The sequence below is a fragment of the Sesamum indicum genome, linkage group LG1, assembly GCF_000512975.1.
Source record: "Sesamum indicum cultivar Zhongzhi No. 13 linkage group LG1, S_indicum_v1.0, whole genome shotgun sequence".
Classification (NCBI taxonomy): Eukaryota; Viridiplantae; Streptophyta; class Magnoliopsida; order Lamiales; family Pedaliaceae; genus Sesamum; species Sesamum indicum.
Genome location: NC_026145.1, coordinates 13,172,472 through 13,193,908, shown reverse-complemented (window position 1 = coordinate 13,193,908; position 21,437 = coordinate 13,172,472). Strand labels below are relative to the sequence as shown.

The following is a 21,437-nucleotide window of genomic DNA, read 5'->3' as shown; positions in this document are numbered from 1 at the left end:
CTGTCCCCCCCCCCGCCCCCCACCCCACCTCTGTCTCTCTCTCCTCTGTCTCTCTTTCTCTCATCTTTTTTCAAGAAGCTTATTATAAGGGTGACTTCACCAAGACTGCCTGAGGAAGATGAGAGTTGTAAGAGATAAAGGAAGAAAGAAAGTGTTGAGCTTTTTTTAATCTGAAAGCTGAAAGAAAAGCTGATTGTGTTACCGAAAGAAAGGGCCTTTTTCATCATTTCTTTTTTTTTTTTTGGGGGCTCCCATGGTTGTACTTGTTGCTGTATATTCTGTAGTCCCATCGCCCCACAAGCTCCATCTCCTCCATTAATTATATCAGATACGGAGCTCATAAAGCTCGGTTAATTAGCAGCAGCTTAATTCAATCAGGTGGTTCTTTGATTTTCTCAAACAGCTTGTCAACTTGTTAGCCAGAAACTGTGGTTAATGTTAAGCAACGTTAATCCTTCTCCTCCGACGGAGCCCTTCTCTTCTTCTGATAATGGCACCGCCGGAAAACGGAAACGGCGCCCCGCCGGAACTCCAGGTAGCTTATATAAATATATATATATATATATATATAGAGAGAGAGAGAGAGACAGTCACATACATGTATGTGTACGTATGTGGGTTTTGAGAATTTATGAATTTTCTTGATTTTGGGATTTTAGATCCAGATGCGGAAGTGGTGTCGCTCTCCCCGAAAACCCTTCTGGAATCGGATCGCTACGTGTGCGAGATCTGCAACCAGGGATTCCAGCGGGACCAAAACCTGCAGATGCACCGCCGACGGCACAAGGTGCCGTGGAAGCTGCTAAAGCGGGAAACCCCAATTGTGAGAAAGCGTGTTTTCGTCTGCCCGGAGCCCAGCTGCCTCCACCACGATCCTTGCCACGCCCTCGGCGATCTCGTCGGGATCAAGAAACATTTCCGGCGAAAACACAGCAACCAGAAGCAATGGGTCTGCGAGAAATGCTCCAAAGGGTACGCTGTTCAGTCGGACTACAAAGCCCATCTCAAAACCTGCGGGACTCGAGGGCACTCTTGCGATTGCGGCCGTGTCTTCTCCAGGTTAATTAATTAATTAATCCCTATTGAGAATAATCTTGATTCAATTACATATACCAAAGTTGTGATGAGGGTGAAGAGATTACAGTATTATTATAAATATATACACTACTGTGTTGTGTGATATTCTTGCAGAGAAGGGTATCAGGAAGTCGTGTCTCTTTCACAGATTTTCATTGTATTCAGTGCGGAATGTTTGGATTTAAGTGTGTGTTGTGTGTGCTCTTGGAACAGAAGACTGTGTGTGTGTCAAATCATTTTCTCAAGCAGTCCAAGAAATATGCAGCCAAGATCTTCAAGGACTAGGTTTTGACTCATGTTTTTATATACATTGTTTTAGTGTCTCTTTATAGACAGTCAAGAAAACTACTACAGTTCCCAAAGATCAAGGGCTCATCTAGCTCTTGGGAGTTGTCCTTTTGAAAATTTGAATCTTCTCTGCTCCTAATTATTCATAGATTAAGAGCAAACACTATACCTATGCATGGAAGAAGCTAATTTTATATACATTTTTGGGGTTTAGTGCGTTTTGACTCTTATCCCAATTATGATTAAATTAACAATGATGTGATTAAGATATGTATTTCTACCTTCATTTGTCTTAAAGTACTACATAAAGACACAAACCACCAACTGTCCATTTTAGAGCTTTCTTGTTTTGTTTTGAATCATGTTTTTTTACTTCTTTCTTTGGTGAAAATCCTTTTGAAGGTCAAGATGCTAATGATGTGGTATCATTTTCTTCTTTGTTTCTAGTACCCATCTTCATGATTCAAACAACTGGGGTTTCAAACATACCTTTAGTTTGCTGTTGAGGAATTCTTCTGCTCAACTTTTTAACTACATAAAGAATCATTACAACACTTGTAAGAATGATTGTCATCAATTCTTGTACTGTTCAAATTCATAGATGCATCTATGAAAGTTTTTATTACAATGTCTAACTGGTTAGTTCATTGGTTTTTGTAGGGTGGAGAGCTTCATTGAGCATCAAGATGCCTGCAGCATGGGGCGGCTCCGATCGGAATCCCACCCTCTACAGCCACCGCCGCCGTGCTTATCGCGGACTGCCTCCAGTCCCAGCCCGTCCAGTGACACCAATCTCAGCGTTGCTCCATGGGCCTCCGCGGCTGCCGCTGCCCTCGCTTTGCCGAAGCCAACAGAACCAATCTTCTTGAGCACTCCGGCGGCTGTCACCACCCCGAGGAATAACTCCCGGCCGCCCAATCTTGAACTCCAGCTCCTCACCAAAGCCAGCACCTCCGCCGTCGATACGAAACCCGACGAGGATCATTCGATGCAGCTGCAGCTCTCCATCGGCTCGTCGGAAATAAACGGAGAGAAAACCGAGGCCGAGAATGCAAACATGAGCTCCATAAACAACGCCAGCAGATGCTCCCCGAGGGAGAGCAGCACCACCAGCGCCGCCGCTGCGGTGAGCCTGAAAGAGCAAGCGCAGGAGCAGCTGAGACTAGCCATGGCGGAGAAAGTTTACGCGGAGGAGGCAAGACGGCAGGCGAAGCGGCAGATCGAGCTGGCGGAGCAGGAATTCGCCAACGCCAAAAGAATCCGGCAGCAGGCTCAGGCGGAGCTGGAGAAAGCTCAAGCGCTGAAAGAGCAGGCCACGAAGCAGATCAACTCCACCATGCTCCAAATCACCTGCCATTCTTGCAGGCACAAGTTCCAGACGCAGACTGCACCACAATTATTCGGAGAAACTTCGACGACTTCTTCCCGTGATAACTCATCCATCGGGCTGAGTTACATATCTGCTGCCCTGAGAGAATGGGATGTCAAGAATCGCAATGAAAATTAGATGTGATGGTTAATTATCATTGTTAAACGTCTCATCGTCCCGTCTCTCCGGTCCGTGTGGACCGAAGAAGATCGGGTTCGTTAGTCAATTGGGATCTTCTATTACATTATATGCTCGATGAGGAGCATATGTTTCTAGTGGTTTGTGGTGTTATGGTGAGGGAGTTAGCTAGGATTAATGTTGTATGTGTTTGGTAATGATCAAGTGTTGTAAAATTTTAGTTTGTGTTTCAATTTATTTCATAGGGTTATGGCTATATGATCATAATGTACTTTGATTAAGCTTTTGCCAAGAATTCCAATAATGTGGATTTGAGGGTTTCTTTCCCTTTCTTTTTTACCACTCAATTTCACTACAACAAATATCACTATTAACTCTTCGTTTTCATAAGCAAGACCATTAGACCAGTACATTAATATTTTGTTTTCATAAAATTATAGCTCAAATCACATAAAATTTGATTAATCGTAGTCAAAATTTAAATTTTTACATTGATTATATTTATTAAATATTATTAATTTATCATAATTTTAAATCATTATTATAATACATAAATTAATTTATTTTTGTAATATTTCATTGGAAAAAAAATTGAAAACCCCATTAGCTTTCGTGGAACCACACAAATAATTGGATAATCAAATAATATACATCATAAAAAATTAATCCCATTTATTCATTTCAAACATAGAAAAATTGAAAAAAGGAAAAATTCAGACCGACAATTTAATTCTGAATTTATGTTCTATCTTATATTTCATATATGTACATTCATTTTAACAAATACCCTCAATATGCATAGTAAAATCATAAAACAAAATAGATTATACTTAATTTTTATGATCATATATCAACCCTTCTACCTCTCCTAGAAATAACCTCAACCCCACTCCCCCCCACCCCACCCCCAAAGTGATGAGTAAATAAAAGTGCGTTGAATACATTATGATGTGGTCTACGTACCTTCAGCTTTTGGTATCGTTAGATTTTCTGTTTGGACTATTCACTATTACAAGATCTTTGTTGGCTAAGGTGGTCAGAAGATGGAGATGACCCCCGTCAGCCTACATTAAAGAACGCCACTGCTCAAAATTATTGCATGACATACATCCATCATCTTTTTCTTTCAAGAATTTTTTTTTTAAAAAAAAAACTACTAAATTAGTTTAAAATTTATCATAAGTATTTAATCAAAGAAATTTAACCGTCACAAAATATTTTCTTTTTGTTATATTAGTAGTTGCAGTCCAACTAGCATATGGCATAAGTTAGACTTAATCAGACATTGTGAACTCGACGATTATCGCCAACTTATAATATAAAATGACGAGCTCTATATTTTTAACAATAAACACATATATCTATACGAGCAATATATACATACGGATATAAAGAGAAAGGGGGTGGGGGTGGGGGTGGGGGGTATGTAAAAACAAGTGTGCATAATGGGGTCAGAAAATAAGAGTCCTTTCCACCTGCAGCTGTGCAGGCATATAAATGTAAATGAAAGGCAGCATGTTTTTCAGTGCCACAGTTGTAATGGTTGATGCTGCTGGACTCGTCCCTCTCACCACTCTCACACACACACTCCTCCCATTCATTGTTTCTCAAAATTTTAACACAGCACCAGAATCAGTGTTGTATTGCTCAGGCATCTTTCCATTTATGCAGAGACCACTGCCTAACCCCCAAACTCCTCTCTCTCTCTCACACATCACACCCAGACAAGTTAAAAATAAAATTACAATTATCATAATAATTCTCTTTTTAAATTAATTTCTTGTTGTTGATCAATCCGTTTAAACGATAATTACCTCGTTTCTAGACGGTGGATTCACCATCAGAGCCCCTTCCTCGGAAGAATTTTTATTGCTATATATATATTATCTACACCAAAAGTATATATATGTGCGTAAATAAATATTTTTATATGTATTTAGCTCTTATTTATGTGTAAAATATCAAATTAGAAGAAATTATTGAGAATAATTAAAAAATAAATATCCATGGTTGATTGTTCTCCTCAATTCCCTAGCTTTGCACTATAAAAAAAAGTCCCAACCCCGCTCGAAAGTGGGATGTGTTTTCTATCATATATATTATTTTCTTAATTTTTTCTTATTAATATTATGTTTCTTGAAAGAAATTATTATAACCTACCTTTGGAGAAACAAATCGCTTTTCATAATTTTTCATTAAATTATAACATACCAATACATTTGAATGAATTTAGTAAACTAACTAATGCTACTTTCTATTTTTTTTTTATGAATAAATAAAAATGGTAAATTACAAAGAACTTTTCTGAAATTTATTATAATTACAAATACTCTCTCATTATTTGAAAAATTATAAATACCTTATTAAAATTAATGATCGTCTGACAAATACCTTCCTACAATAAGCTGTTACGAGAAGGTATTTGTTAGATGTTTATAATTTTTAAAAGTGTATTTCTAATTTATTAAATAATAAATAAATATTTATAATTTAATAATTTAAAAAAAATTCGTTGTAATTTATTCAATAAATAAATATTAAAATGGTTTGTTTGAGAATTGAGATAGGCAGTAATGATAACATGTTAATCTTTGACGAATATCTGAGCAGCGATTAAAATTCAGCAGATCGAATCTTTTTCTTTACATCATTACTGCAACTATGTAGCCCTGCTGGGGCTACTCTCTCATTGGTCAACACAAAGTACATCTCAACCTTTTATGTGTATATATATATATATTTGTTTTTTTGGAAAAAAATTAAATCTCCAATCGATAATTTTATTAATATAATTTTGTTATAAATATAAATTATAATATTGTTTGTTAAATTTAAATTTCAAAAAATAATTTTATTTAATAATTTAAATAAAAAATATATGTAAAAGAAGTAAAATAATATTATTAAATACATACATTAATAAAACTCGAATCTACAACCGTAAAACTCAACATTAGTGAAACTCGAATTTACAATAGTAAAACTCAACTTTATCTCTTAGATAAGGTTTTATCGACAATTCACATAAGAATTTTTGTTGATAACAAAAAGTACCCTTTCGAGATTAGAAATAAAAATAGAATTTTTACCTTTGTCGTACATCTCAATATAAATGATATTCTATTTTTTTTTTATATATTTTATTTTGTATATACATACATTCAGTATATATACGTAACATACATATACTTAAGAAAAATATTATATATGTAAAATATATATTAATTTTATGCAAAATGAAATACCAAATTACATATATAATTAATAATATTGAGTTACAAGCAATACAACAAAAAAAATAATTATTATATACGTTATAACTATAACATTCAAACTATGATAAAAATATTTAAGATAATTTTTGTTATGGCTAAAATTTTGATTTGACTTGCAAAAACAACATATAATAATTACTGTGCGTTCGTAATTAATTATTAATTACTTGCCATAATGATTTATTTTTAATTATAATAATTAATTATAATTAAAAAATTATATTTCTACTGATCAGTACAAGGCCATCAAATTAATATTTCTTCAAAATATTTGAATTTCCTAAGAAAAATTTTTGTCAACCAAATTATAAAATTAAAATAGACCGACATTTCCACTAAATTTATAAACGACAGACTAAAAATATACCAACTTAATTACCACTAAAAAAGAAAATTACTATTACTTACTTTCTTAATAATTGTGGAGTAAAAGTCATGGTAAATAATTATATTGATCATAATCAATAAAAAATCGATGCAAAATTTAATTTTACTAGAAAAATATGATTTTTCGCTATAGTTAATTATTATAGTCGAAAAAAGAAAATTATGGCAAATACGAATCAATTATGGCTTGTCACGACCATTAGTCGTTGTTTTTGTAAGTGTGCCAAAATATTAGCCATGGCTAAAATCATGAAAATATTTTGGCTATGGCTAAAATTATGGCCTATATTGATTAATTGTGGTAAAAAAATAATTTTTTTTAATTTTATTTAATCGGGTTAATAATATGAATTTATTATAGTTTTTAAGCCATGATCATTTATAGTGTAACTAAAATTTAATTTTTTTTTGTGAGGATGAAAAATATTTTTGTCATAACTTTTGGCCACATTTATAAAAATTACAGTCAGCAACTATTGAGTAGTAACGATCAATACTATTTATTATAAATATTTATTTTTAATTTTAATTATTAATTATTATTAAATATTATATTTTAATAGTGTACGAATGAAAATACATTTATTTTTTCCTCAAATATTTTCATCACATGCAAGGAGGGGATTCTTTTGATTTCACGACAGGGAAAGTTAAACAGCCACTTTAAGAATGATCATTACTATTGTCAGATACTTTAAATTAAATGAAATCATATACTTAATAATATACTACTTTTCATTAATTAATTAATAGACTACATTTCTGTAATATAACTCACAAAGTTTAGAAATACAGAAGGTGACGAAACTGCAACTTGTATGCGTATATCCACCTTGTTTGTGTGTATAATTGTGTGTAAATTTGACATCTATAATGTTATGTCTAATTACATAATATTTCCGCAGTTGTAACTATAAGAATACTTTCTATTTAACGATGAAATTTTATATAAATATTTTTTAAGTTACGTTACACCAACACCATTCAAGGGTGCAACTGTAATTTTTTAAAAATAATGATGTCGATATAATTTAATTAATCTGAAGGAGTGTCAATATAACGCACCATAAAAATACTACAGTTTTATTTTTAAAAGTTTCCGAAACTTTAAAATTGTGAGCGATCGCAATTATTTATATACACGGGATTCGTCAAATTTGTAAATGATTATGGCTGTTCAAATAAAAATTTATAATTTGGAAAATTACTTATATGTATAATACATGCGTAACGTATAAATGTACACATATATATAAAATAAATTACAACAAACTCTCATAAAATTTGTTATAATATTATAAATACATGATTATTGTTTGGAAATTTATAAGTACTAATTTGGATTAACGGACATCTAACAAATACATTCATAACGAACTATCATGAAGAGATATTTAATTTTATGATGTATGATTAAATTTTTAAATAAATGAAATTTGAATAAATTAGAGAGAAATTCATTGTAATTTAAGTATTGCAGATTTTCTTTTATGTAAGATGAAGCCGAAGCCAAAGCATATAATTGCAGGGTTTGGTTCTTTTGGAAAGAAGCTTTTTAATCTTTTGGATTTGATGCTTTGACTTTGGACTCTCTCTTGGAAACTTCTCTTTTTGGATTTAAAGGTGTCTCACCCCACCCACATGCTATGTTTCCTCACTCATCACATTTCTATCATTCTTGCTTTGGATATAACTATCCCAATTCTATTTCCTTTTTCTTAAATTTTCCATTTAATTTATAATAATAAGTTGTTAATCGGAACCAAACTTTCAACCAAAACCAACCCTTTAATTATTATACTCAGAACATCTAAATTCTTGGATATATAACTCTTCTAATCTTTATTTTTTTCTTAAATTTTTACATCTAATTAATAAAAAATAGTTTGCTAATGCATAAAACCTAGTACAAATCAACCCTTTAATTTATTACACTTGAAACATCAAAATCAAATAATTGTTACTGTTAAAATTTGTCTTTAATCAGCATTTGATGTTTGAACTGAACCTGATTTTTATATTTTTTTAGCTGTTTTTTTTTTTATAGAAAAAAGTCCCAAACAAGTATGTGACCCTTCTTTTTGATACAATTGATGATTAGGGTTTGTTGGAGGGGTTGATTTTATACATATATAAATAAAGATTTTTTTTGTTTAGAAAAATAAAAGAGGGGCACTCCATTCTCTTTAGATCCTTCTTGGCAAAGTAGATGTCATTTCAAAGAGGGCTTTTCTTGGTTGTGACCTTTGCTTATCTTTATTCCTTGCCCTAGTGTGTTTTGTGTGTGTGACACCATGTTACCACTCCCATGTCCCTTTTTGGGTGTCACTTTTTGTTTGTTTTTCCATCTTAGAATTTTTCATAATTTCGCACAATGATAACACAAATCAATGTGTCGACTCTCGTATTTTGATACGTCAGCACGTTTAATATAAAAAATGTAAATCAAGAAATACTTACCCCACCTCAAGAAAATTGCATTCTATTGTGCATGAAAATCTATATTATCATATCCAAGAACATTATAACCTCGTGTATATGTGGGAATTTTTGCGTTTAATTTTTAGTGTTTTGTCTTTCATATATAGGTGAAGTGATCCCTTAATAGAGATGAAATTGATGTGGGCACATGGATGCTAAAACGGTCTCCTCCTTAGAAAAGGTTAACACATTGAAACCAAAAGGAAAAAGAGAAAGGGGATTCAAAGAAGAGGAAAAGGGAAACAACCCATGCTCCATGTCCTAATGACTAAATCTACTTTCAAACCTAGTATTCGGACACTGTATACACTGTATATACGACGTGTAAATAAATTGTTACACTGATTTTTTATTTTTTTTTTTGGGAAGAAAAAGGGTAAAGGAAAAGGTAGTAATAAGTAATAAGTGCAGAATGTGTATGTGTTCGTCTAAGAGAGAGAACATGGAAAGGTTTGAACATATGGAAGCACACAATGACATACAAAAATAAACACAAACTTCCATTGTCGAGAGGAAGGGAATAAAAAGTGGGTAGCTTTTGATTGGAAGTGACAAAGTTTAACATACACCTCACTCTCTGTACCTGCTCTCTTATCTCTCTCTTTCTGCCCCTTGCCCTTATCATCTACATTCACATTTTTTAGTTTTTTTATAACAAAAATGAGAAAGTAAGGTCGCAAATTCCATATTCGGAAAAATAAGATTGTGTCTGTGTTATGTGTGTCCGTCGATTAATTTCTACTTTGCACTTTAGTGGACTACACTAATAAATATACTTCGTCGTTGATGGATAGAAAATTTTATTTTATTTTTGTTTGGGATTCTGCATTTTGTGGAGAAAAAAAGAAGGATGAAATTATTTAAAGATAATCATTCCACCTTTTTTTTTAGGATAAATTGTGGTTGATCTCCTAAAAAATTAATGATCATTTAATAAATACCTCATTGTGAGAACTCATTATAGGAGGATATTTATTAGACGACTGTTGATTTCAAAGGAGTAATTGTAATTTTTCAAACAATGAGAAAATATTTGTAATTTTTGTAAATATTATAGGAGTCCATTATAATTTACTCTTTCTTTAATACTAATATGGTTGACTTTTAATTAAGAAATGGTTGCTTATATTAATTTTTTTTTAGTATTAATATACTTGTCACTCTTTGCGCCTATGTGTTAGGGATGTAGATTTCGTCAGTATTAAATTTTATTTGAATGAAAGAATTTAAATATGATTTTTTTTTCTTTTGAAAAAAGAATAATTTCAAATGACTCTGCGTTAAATGAATTATAAATCCACTAAAACGATTAAAAGATTAACTTTTTAGTAGGAGTTGAAGGATATGAAGATTTGTTTGGGACAGAAAAATTGTCAATAAATTTATTATTATACATTTGAAATTTTGTATTTTAAATTCATCAAACCAAACACAACTTTAATAAATAAGTGCAGAAGCTCGTGGGCCCTATCAAAGTCAATTCTCTTCCTAACTACAAATAATCATGTTGGTGCTTTTCGGATCAAAATTTTACCTTCTAAAATTAATTTTCGATTTTTGATAATAATGCACATATATATATATATATATATATAAAACCCTTTTTATTAAGAAAAAACTTGGAAGATCCACAATTGATTTTGGGGTGGGTAAAAAATGGGTCGGGTATTCTCCTCAAGCCCAAATTGGTATCCAAGTCTCTCACCAATTTCACTTTGGGCTAACCATTAGAAAGAGCCCATTCAGTTATAAAGATAGGGTGGATTTTTTCAAATTAATTTTATTAACTTAACTTTAAAATAATTTAATTTAGACTAATAAATTTGATTACTACTTACTGCATCATTATTATTATATTATTTGGGGTAGATAAAATTTAAAAACTTCTTTTATGTATTTATAATCTTTGATAGTATTATGTTTATTGGTAGGCCCATGAAACTCACCCACTACTTGGATGACCCAGGCCCCGACCCAACCCACAACCCGACCCGATCCGACCCGACCCGACCCAATCCCATTAAAACAACTAAACCCTACCAACACTCGTTTGTTGCAACTCTCTCTTCCACTCTCTGTTTCTTCACCAACATTTTCCAATGCTTTGGAAATACATTTCATCGCCCAAATTTCCCTCATTCTTCTACATTTCTACAGTATAATTCCTCATTCCTTTGAACTAAAAAAGAAGCTATTAATAAGAGAAAAGGAGATTATTGAGATGTGGGTCTTTGTGACTTGAGCCTTTGTGGCTGTTGTTCTTGGTGCAACCAGTTGGTGGGTTGCCTGCGCTGAGGCTATGTGCTTCGTCCCACCTGATCTCGACTCCCTGAGCCTCTTTGATTTTATTATAATTTTTTATGCTTTTGCTTAATTTTAATGTTATTATGGTTGTAACTCTGATTATTGTGATAATTGACATTGATTGAATCCTCTTTTTGGGCTCATCTCTATGGGTTGAAAACCCAACAGAGCCTGTTCCAAGCTTGCTTATGCCCTCACCTTGTTTTTCTCTCATTTGTCTCGTTCACATAACTGTCAACTAATTCTCCTACAAACACCCAATCATCCTCCTCATATGCTCTACCTTCCCCTTCATTAGTTTCTTCTTTCACTTTGTACACATACTCACTATCATTAATGTCCTCAAAATTCTCACCATCTCAAGATGACTCATCCGCATGCATAGCACCATTCCCTCGTACCGACCTATTTATGTATATATCTGCCTCCCCTAGAGACTCTAATTTACCAGAAATTTTCTGCAGGACTAAATTGCAAATGATACTTGCTGATATATTTTCTTCATTCATGAAATACTATTTTTCCCCTTAATCCAAACATTATTACTTAATGCATTTACACCCCTAAGCCCAATATATTTGTACTCTACATGATCAAATTTACATGTAGAACCCCCCACATACCCAGTATTGAAGAAATTACCCCCATAATGACACTCATTGTGATGGTGCTACCAGTTTTATGTGTGCAAGAAAGAAAAAGTACACATAAAACACAATGTTACTTGAAAGAAAAGAACAAAACTTAACAATAAATATTATCACCAACAACACATTCTACATCACGACATGAGAGGACAACCACATGCTTCAATATATCCAACACAAATCGAAGAAAAGAATAAATATAAAATAATTTAAATATAAAAATAGTGTACAAGCAGTACCAAAATTCCCATAGGGACCACACCATTTATGCACAAAAAAGAACATGTAATATCAAAAAAACACTATATTTAACTGCAAAATGTATAAAAGTAGCAAAAATACACTATATATCACATAAGCCACAAAAACTTAAATACTCACCTTATTCTGAGTGAGGGTTGTCATTGAAACAGCCTGGGATCCCTTCCCAACAAAATAGTCAGTAATCAAATTGGGATTGGAGAGAAATTAGCATTTGAGTTTTGAGGAAATTTTGGCTGAATAACAGTCATGTTATAAAAGTTACGTGCTAAGTCCATATCTCTTATTTTCTCATCTGAACAAGTCTAGTTAGCGTCCTACTGGACGTAGTCACCCAGACATACGGTTATGTGTCTAGATAATTGGCCATCAATTATCTGACACGCATGTAATTCTCGGTTCAAATTTAAAATGTCATTGGAAAATTAACTCTGAATATATTGGGCCTGGGCTGATGGGGAATAAATATCCCATACAATGGGCCTCCTGAGAGTCACAATCCACCTCATTTATGGGTCCAGGCCATTATACAATTAAGCCCACTTCTTAAGGCCCATGAAATATGGAAGTGCGGTGAAAATTTACTTAAGCCCCAAATTTCCCTGCCGCGTTTTTGAGCAATTTTGGTCGGAAGGACAAAAATTGCCAAAAAATCAATACTTACAGGACTAAAATTGTCAGTCATGTAATTACAGTCCCAATTTTGCCACCCCATACTTACGGGATCAATTTTACAATTTTGCTTTAATATAATTTAGGCACGAACAATTTGATTTATCAAAACGCTCACATGTGGCATGGAAGAAATATATGTGCCAAATTAAATCTTTTTCCTCTACTTATGATTCAATTTGACATGTAACATATAGTAAAACAATGGTGTGTTGTTTTTGACAATTCATTAATGATTATTTATCTTTGTATAAGTTAAATTTTTTTTATATTGATCTCGCTGCTATTTTAAACCACTAACTTATAAATTTTATCTCTTTTTTTTTCATCTCACTTAGTAGAACAAATAATATATTGTATCAAATTTTCAGTAGGGAACTTTTTATAATTTCAGTATTTTAATTTAGTATTAGTATTGATGTTTGATATTAATATATTGTATCGAACACTAAAATTTAACGAAAAATATTTATATAATATATTAATAAGTAAATAATTAAATATCTATAAATATTAAATATCAAATTTATTGTAAAAACACTAAAGTTTATTGTTTTAATTAATAACTATTTACTAATACGATAAGCCTAGTCTTGTTTTAACTAATTTTATTATTTTAACTAATAATTAATAAGATAAGCCCTAGTATAATAATTATTAACTATTTTTATTGTAAATATATTTTGAAATATTTGGTAAATTCATCGAAAATTTTTTATTTTTATTGAACGTAATCGAAAATTTTGGTTGGTAAATGCATCATCTATCATATGCATATTCCCTCCTAAAATACTTGAAAAAAGAAGTTTAAAAAATTCACCAAACAATTATTTTTTGTTTTTTGGTAAAAATGCAATGAAATTAGGGTTTTGAGAAATTGAATTTGGGCATATCTTTTCACATTAAAAAGAGAATTATATATTAACTTCAAGCACAAGAATAGCATAGCAGCATAAATACATTTCCAAACTAATATTATTTTAAATACAGATAATATATATATATGTGTGTGTATTTATTTATACATACACAATAATACTTTCTTGTATTTTATACGTGTATGTGTGTACAATGTGTGTATAGGAATACGGTCATCTGAGGAGAGTCAAAAGAGTCATTTCCTGGTTGCTTCACATCAACCCCACTTCTTACTTTCTATTGTCCAAAACCGTTCAACTTCAAGAAAAAATACACACTCTACACACAATAAGCAGGAAAAAGTATAAAATAGAGGAAAAAGAAGAGAGAAAGCTCATCACTGTCTGTATATCTCCATGCCTTCTACTACTGTTGCTGCTGCTGCTAGTGCTGATTCATCCTCATCTCTGCGTTATACCTCCATTTTTGGGCTCTGAAAGCTCATCTCCAAAGGGGAAATCAAACGGGAAGAAAAATGGTGTTCAAGGGCAGATTCTTTTCCTCAAAGAAATCCGACACTTCAAGCCCAGATGGATCCTCCAATAGCCCTCGATCGTTTGGGTCCAACTCCAATTCGCCGATCCGATCCGATAAGAAGAAGCCCAAATCTCTATCACCCTCCATTTCTAAGGACAGCTCCCCCGCCGCCTCCGCCGCGGGCACTCCGACAAGCGCAGCCAAGAGCCTTCTGAAGAAGAAGGACTCCTCCAAAGGCAAAGACACGCTCAAGTCAAGCAAGCCCACTTCAGGAATTTCTACTTCTCCTTCCAAGCTGAAGAAATCCGAGGAGGCGCCGCCGCCGCCGGCTGGCCCGCCTTCTACGGGACCCACTTCGCTGTCTGTTTCACCGATAGTGGCGTCATCCTTGGGGTTGAACAAGATAAAGACGCGATCAGGGCCGTTACCCCAGGAGAGTTTCTTTAGTTTTGGGAGTAGAGAAAAGGGTGTGGCTTTGGGTGCCAGTAACTTGTCCAGGCCATTGGGAGGCGGCGGTGGCGGCATTGGTGGAACTGATGGGGTTTTAAGTGGTAGAAAGAAGAAGGAGAAAGCATTTCCGGATAATCCGGATAATGGAAGTAATTCAGATAGTATGTCGACCGAGAGTGGGGCATCGAGGGACCAGAGCCCGCATGTATTCCAGGCTCAGGCTCGATCACGGCTCCAGAATGCAGAATCATCGAGTGGAGCTACTGGTATGCTTCTCTATGATCACTGTTCTAGTTTTGTAGGCTACGTTGATTTACATGTGCCATCAATCATATTGGTGTAGATATGTTAATTCCAATGTAGATGCGCATATAATTAGGCGTCCAATCAGTACTCGAAGCATGTACTCTAATATTTATGTGTATAAGTTGATTGGTTATACAATATGGTTGAGAAAAATGTATTGTTTTTTGATTGAGTTATATGCTGGAAAATGAATTAGAATGTGCAGTTGATGGTTGATCCATGATGTTTTTACTTTTTCCTTGCATGTCGAAATTGCAGCTAGTTAACTTTTCTGTCAACTGAATAACTTACTTCTATTTTTTGTACCCAGTTGCACTTTAGTCTTTTTCGTTTTTTGCTTTGCTCTGCCTCATGAGATAATTACTTCTGATGGAATTGGACTTGATATTTTATGCCAGGGCATTCCATATTTCCCCTATATTTTAGTGATTCATATACGCCTTGTTTTACTTGGTGGAGAAAATGAGCACTATGGGTTTTGGTTCATGATGCGAATTTTTAACCCTGTTGAGACAATGTGGCAATTGTCTGGCTACGGTGAGGTAATATATGGAAGGACAGGCATATCAAGATCTTTTATTAGATGAGTTAAAGATAGACCAATATTTTTATTAGCATTTTTTTGGCCATAAATCTAAAAGCATGTCACACCATGCTTAAAAAAAAATACGACTAAGACCACTTTTGACGTCTGAGTTTGATGTGGGTTAACCACTTGACAATCTTAAGCCATAGAATTAAAAATATTTTCTGAATAGCAATTTCATGCCTGTTGAATCAGTCTTTATGAATACTTACAGTGAGATGATGCTTATAGTTAGGTCAGAAATTTAACAAACAGTATTCTGTCGTAAATGCAACTCAAGTATTAAATAATAGAGTTGTGCTTAGCAGAAATTATTTTTTCTTCCACCTGGATAAAAACATGCAATAGCTATTTGTTTAAACTATTCTATCTCCTGTTGTGTGTGTGGGATCTTAGCTAGATGACATTGCCGGTGTTTCTCACTCTAGCTTTATCTTGTTTGTCATCCTGAAGTATTTACCTTACTTTCAATAGATATACTACACAAACATTATAAACCAAAATAACTCAACAGACTATACTGTTGTTTACTCTAATCTCCATTTACCCAGTAGCAATGAAGCAATTCAAATCAATGCCTCTCTTTCTGGCACTTCTATGGGAAGACTTGGAATCATTGGCATTCCCCTACACTGAGACAGTTTTCTCAATATCCAAATTTCACCTTCTAGTATTCTGATTCTACTGGTCTTGCTGTCGTCTTCGAATTTACTTATTCGCCTCACTTTCACCAACTCAGTTCCTTTCATGGGATTTACTATTCATGATTTTCTCTTTGATGATTTAGGGCAATTCGATACATCATGGGGTGATTCTGGAGTTCTCAGGAGTTCAGATGCATGTACTCCAGAGATGAAGGTAAAAAGGTGTATTTTCTTTGATGCTATACAGCATAAAATTTCAGAAATTCTTCTGATTAAATTTTAGACTTGCAATTGTATGTACAAACTAGTTAATCATGAAATATTTTTATAGACATCATATGACTGTGACAATCCCAAAGAGTCTGAATCTCCACGCTTTCAAGCTATACTCCGTGTTACAAGTGCGCCTAGGAAGAGGTTTCCTGGCGATATCAAGAGCTTCTCTCATGAATTAAATTCCAAAGGTGTACGTCCTTATCCATTTTGGAAACCTAGAAGGTTAAATAACTTGGAGGTAATGAGATTTTATATGCAATTGTTTCTCAGTCAGAAACATCTTGATCTCATTACTTCTGGATGCTCATGCTTACATCAAAATTGCAACAGGAGGTATTAGCTATGATTCGGACAAAATTTGACAAGGCAAAGGAAGAAGTGGATTCCGATCTGCACATTTTTGCAGCAGATCTAGTCGGAATTCTGGAAAAGAATGCAGAGAGTCATCCAGAATGGCAGGAGACTATAGAGGACTTGCTGGTGCTGGCTCGGAGCTGTGCTATGACTTCTCCTGGAGAATTTTGGCTTCAATGTGAAGGCATTGTGCAAGAGTTGGATGACAGACGTCAGGAGCTTCCAATGGGCATGTTAAAGCAGCTTCATACTCGAATGCTTTTTATTCTCACCAGATGTACTAGGTTATTGCAGTTTCACAAGGAAAGTGGGTTGGCAGAGGATGAACATGTTTTTCATCTTCGTCAATCACTTCAGCCTGCAGATAAACAAGTTCCTCCAGGCCCAGAAAGAGACGGAAAGATGCCTAGTGATGCAAGAGCTTTGAAGGCCCCCCCAACGAGGAAGTCTTACAGTCAAGAGCAATCAGAATGGAAAAGGGACCAAGCTGTACCTGGAAATCTTCAATTTTCACTTGCTGAATCCTCCAAACATGTGGATTCTGTTGCTGGTAGAAATAAGATGACATCTTGGAAGAAGTTTCCTTCTCCTGCTGGCAAAAGCCCCAAAGAAGCTGTTTCAGTCAAGGAGGAGCACAATGACAATATCGTGCAAGCTTCAAGACTATTAGATAATGAAAAAGGAACCAATGATGCTGAACTAGGTGCTGCCAAGGTGCCTGAGCTTCCAACTTCGAAGGACTCACATGGGCACTCCCCAGTGCCTAAGCACCAACACAAAGTTTCCTGGGGCTATTGGGGAGACCAGCCTAGTGTGTCTGATGAGAGTTCAATAATTTGCCGCATATGTGAGGAGGAGGTTCCCACTTTGCATGTGGAAGACCACTCTAGAATATGTGCAATCGCTGATCGATGTGATCAGAAAGGTCTAAGAGTGAATGAACGGCTCGTCAGAATTGCTGACGCTCTTGAGAAACTGATGGAATCATATTCGGCAAAGGACGTTCAACATGCTGGTGGCAGCCCTGATGGTGCTAAAGTATCAAACTCAAGTATGACTGAAGAGTCAGAGCTTCTGTCTCCAAAATTTAGTGACTGGTCCCGTAGAGGTTCTGAAGACATGCTAGACTGTTTTGTTGACGCAGATAATAACATTGCGATGGATGATATGAAGGTTTTACCATCCATGTCATGTAAAACTCGATTTGGTCCAAAATCTGATCAAGGAATGACTGCATCATCAGCAGGCAGCATGACTCCCAGGTCACCATTGATGACACCACGAATGAGCCCGATTGACTTGCTTTTGTCTGGAAAAGGTGCTTTCTCTGAACATGGTGATCTCCCTCAGGTATATCCAAGTTTGTCTTAATTCATTTTAATTGTTTCTTTGTTTCCATCGTCTTCATTTCAAGGATGCCAGTATATTTAGCATGTATATTCACCTCTTAGTTTAATACGCAACTGCAGTAGACAATTGTTTATTAATCTTATTGATCTTACCATGTAAAGCATCCTTCAGTTTTTGTTTCTTATGGAGAATTTAGCATGTTAGATTTTGTGATCAGGATCAATTTAGGTTATTTTGTGAAATAAATCATGACTTAAAGCATTTAGATTGTTTTGTGCACCACTGCATCTAATTGGGAATTGCATCAGGATAGTGATCGTATAGAGATTGATACGTGCTTTTACTATTCAAATGGGATATTTACCTCTCAGGCTAGCAGGAGATTTTATGGAAAATAAGAACTGATAATCAAACGTGAATAGCCATGTTTATATTCCTTCTCTGTTGACATCTTCAGTTGATGCCTAATTCTATTTGATCTTATACTTTATGATATAAACACCACAAAACAAGAGTGCACTGTATACTTAACTGCATCGGATGGTTTATTTCTTTTCCTTAGACAAGTATTGTTAGATTTTGATCCTTAAATTGTCGGAAACCACCCCCTCAATGATATAGATCCAGCATGTCTGAAGATCCTGGAGGAGAAATCTGTTGTAATTTGATAAGAAATACTAATTTTTACAAGATCTTGATGCTAGTTGGTAATAAAATTCTATACTGACTACTTCACTTCTTCATTAAATGATAAACCATAGTTTGGAATTAATAGCTGTTGATATCATCATTTTGATTTTGAATGTTTACTTTGAATTCATATTGACAATGCAGATGAATGAGCTTGCTGATATTGCTAGATGTGTAGCGAATACACCCTTGGACGATGATCGCTCTTTGCAGTATCTGCTTTCTTGTCTTGAAGACTTGAAAGTTGTAATAGATCGTAGAAAGTTTGAATCGCTAACAGTAGATACATTTGGAGCTCGTATAGAGAAATTGATCAGGTGAGTCAACAATATTACTGTTCAACATCTTAGTACATTAGTTTTTGGAGCACCTGACATTTTATTCAATATCCAGGGAGAAGTATTTACAACTATGCGAACTAGTTGATGACGAAAAGGTTGATATAACAAGCACTGTAATTGATGAAGATGCTCCTTTGGAAGATGATGTTTTACGTAGTCTGAGAAGTAGCCCAGTGCATTCTTCCAAAGACCGTACCTCAATAGATGACTTTGAGATCATAAAACCAATTAGTCGTGGGGCATTTGGTCGGGTATTCTTGGCAAAAAAGAGAACAACAGGGGATCTGTTTGCGATAAAGGTACATGAACTTTTCCTTTCAGATATAGTGTGAGTAATTGTTTATGTGTCTGCGTGAAATTAATTTTTTCTGAGGCATTTGACAGTAGTTGACAACCCAGAAAACTAGATAAGAGCAACGTCAATAGTTTGGATTGTCTATTCTATATCCTACGAACAATGTGGAGACAGGCTTAATTTATATGCAAGAAACGCAGAAGTCCTCGACATATAAAATATAGTTCTTAACTTTCATGGTATGGCTTGATGTTCTAAAGTTATTTTTTCTGCAGGTTCTTAAGAAAGCGGATATGATACGCAAGAATGCAGTTGAGAGTATTTTAGCAGAACGTGATATACTGATTTCTGTTCGTAATCCATTTGTGGTAAGCATTTGTAGCTGACAATACTTTATTCTCTTCTTTATGATCTTCTCATTTTAATCTTGAACTCTAATGTGTTAGGTGCGCTTCTTCTATTCATTCACTTGTCGTGAAAATTTGTATCTTGTTATGGAGTACTTGAATGGTGGAGATCTTTATTCCCTATTGAGAAATCTCGGATGCTTAGATGAAGATGTTGCCCGTGTATATATTGCCGAAGTTGTAAGTTTCTGTTGATGGTTTTTTCCACTTTTTTAGCTGATCACTGGGTTACATTCTGACGGAAACATCACATGCAATGGATGGCCGGCAGGTGCTCGCTTTGGAATATCTGCATTCTCTTCGTGTGGTTCATCGGGATCTGAAGCCTGATAATTTGTTGATTGCACATGATGGCCATATCAAGGTTGTTTCCCAATTTTTTGTCATTATTTAATTTGTTATGCCTTCCTACTAATGCCCCAAAGATGTGTTTCTATCTGGATTTTGCTTCTCTGGGTGGTTCAACAGCTTTATGATTCCATTCCAGTTCCAGACCCTTTTATGCCATTGTAACTGTGTAAAAAGAAAAGCGTTAGAAAAAGGGCTCTACCGAGAAAAGAAATTGAAACAATTGCAAAATGGTTGTTTTCATACTTGTAGGTTAGTTGGGTTGGTAGATTCTGACATGATCTTCAAGGGCTACAATTTCACAAGCAACACACACTTCTCCCATTTTTCTGACTCTGCAATATGCAACGCCAGATAGTGCCCGTATCACAAAACTCTAGAAAATTGTTCAGCTGATAATTGAGTTTGATGTTGCCTAGTTTGTGCTGCTAGGTATTCCTGATTAGCCTTTTATCATATAGCCTTTCCGAGGTAACGGATACACCTACCTTCTACATTTCACCAAGCTACTTCTTGATTTCCCTCACCTAATTTTTTGTGTTCGTCACTGGTAACTATGTTTTACTTTTTTTTGTGTTCCTCACTTGTAAGGATGGCACATTAATATGCCAGTGGTGCACCATGTGCAATTTTCATGGGGTAGCAGTAAGAAAATAAGTCATTTTTGCTTGAGAATTCTTGTTTCTGGTCCTTTTACTTTTTTTCTGTCACTTTGCACTTCCAGTTACTCATTTGTGATAGTATTTGAGTAAGATACCATCGGCACAATATATTAGCTGCTTTGGTCCTTTTCCACTTATGTTACACACAACTCCGAAAAGTTTGAATCTGGCATCTGTCACCATCACAATACTTTAGAAATGAAATTTCATTTAGGCTTTGAAGTACATAATATTATGTGCATTCTGACAGGGAGAAGTGTAACGTTTTATATCTTATAATAGTGTACCATTTAAAAATGAGTGAAGTGCATGAAACGTGATGCCTGCTGGTGTTTTTCCTTATTTATTTCTTTAGATGTGGATGAACCTGATGGTGCTTGTATCCGTAGGAGCAAAAACTAATTTTCTTTCCCCCACCCCCCCCCTTTGAACAG

General features: G+C 34.5%; 2 protein-coding genes across 3 annotated transcripts in view; both read left to right on the top strand.

Annotated features, from left to right (window-relative positions):
- LOC105165779 (protein SHOOT GRAVITROPISM 5) lies at window positions 31–3,092 on the top strand. Its single transcript, XM_011084909.2, has 3 exons — window positions 31–535; window positions 660–1,059; window positions 2,026–3,092. Exons 1-3 carry the CDS (start codon window positions 436–438, stop codon window positions 2,870–2,872), a joined length of 1,347 nt encoding a protein of 448 aa, XP_011083211.1. The 5' UTR covers window positions 31–435; the 3' UTR covers window positions 2,873–3,092.
- The window catches only part of LOC105165769 (probable serine/threonine protein kinase IREH1), a 10,635-nt gene continuing 3,261 nt past the window's right edge, over window positions 14,064–21,437 (top strand). The window contains exons 1-9 of one of the 2 annotated variants that reach the window (XM_011084898.2): window positions 14,064–15,010; window positions 16,424–16,494; window positions 16,612–16,794; window positions 16,887–18,260; window positions 19,095–19,267; window positions 19,344–19,590; window positions 19,862–19,954; window positions 20,033–20,173; window positions 20,265–20,357. In XM_011084898.2, coding sequence (XP_011083200.1) covers window positions 14,293–15,010; window positions 16,424–16,494; window positions 16,612–16,794; window positions 16,887–18,260; window positions 19,095–19,267; window positions 19,344–19,590; window positions 19,862–19,954; window positions 20,033–20,173; window positions 20,265–20,357 — 3,093 coding nt within the window. In that variant the 5' untranslated portion in view covers window positions 14,064–14,292. Of the gene's footprint in view, window positions 15,011–16,423; window positions 16,503–16,611; window positions 16,795–16,886; window positions 18,261–19,094; window positions 19,268–19,343; window positions 19,591–19,861; window positions 19,955–20,032; window positions 20,174–20,264; window positions 20,358–21,437 lie in introns of both variants that reach the window. The other variant, XM_020696693.1, reaches the window with a different exon arrangement.

Bases quoted from the DNA above. Each gene is read 5' to 3' on its own strand.
- LOC105165779 (XM_011084909.2), top strand. From the start codon at position 436: ATGTTAAGCAACGTTAATCCTTCTCCTCCGACGGAGCCCTTCTCTTCT. The intron at 536-659 runs GTAGCTTATATA...TTGGGATTTTAG, and splicing joins GCGCCCCGCCGGAACTCCAG to ATCCAGATGCGGAAGTGGTG. The intron at 1,060-2,025 runs GTTAATTAATTA...TGGTTTTTGTAG, and splicing joins TGCGGCCGTGTCTTCTCCAG to GGTGGAGAGCTTCATTGAGC.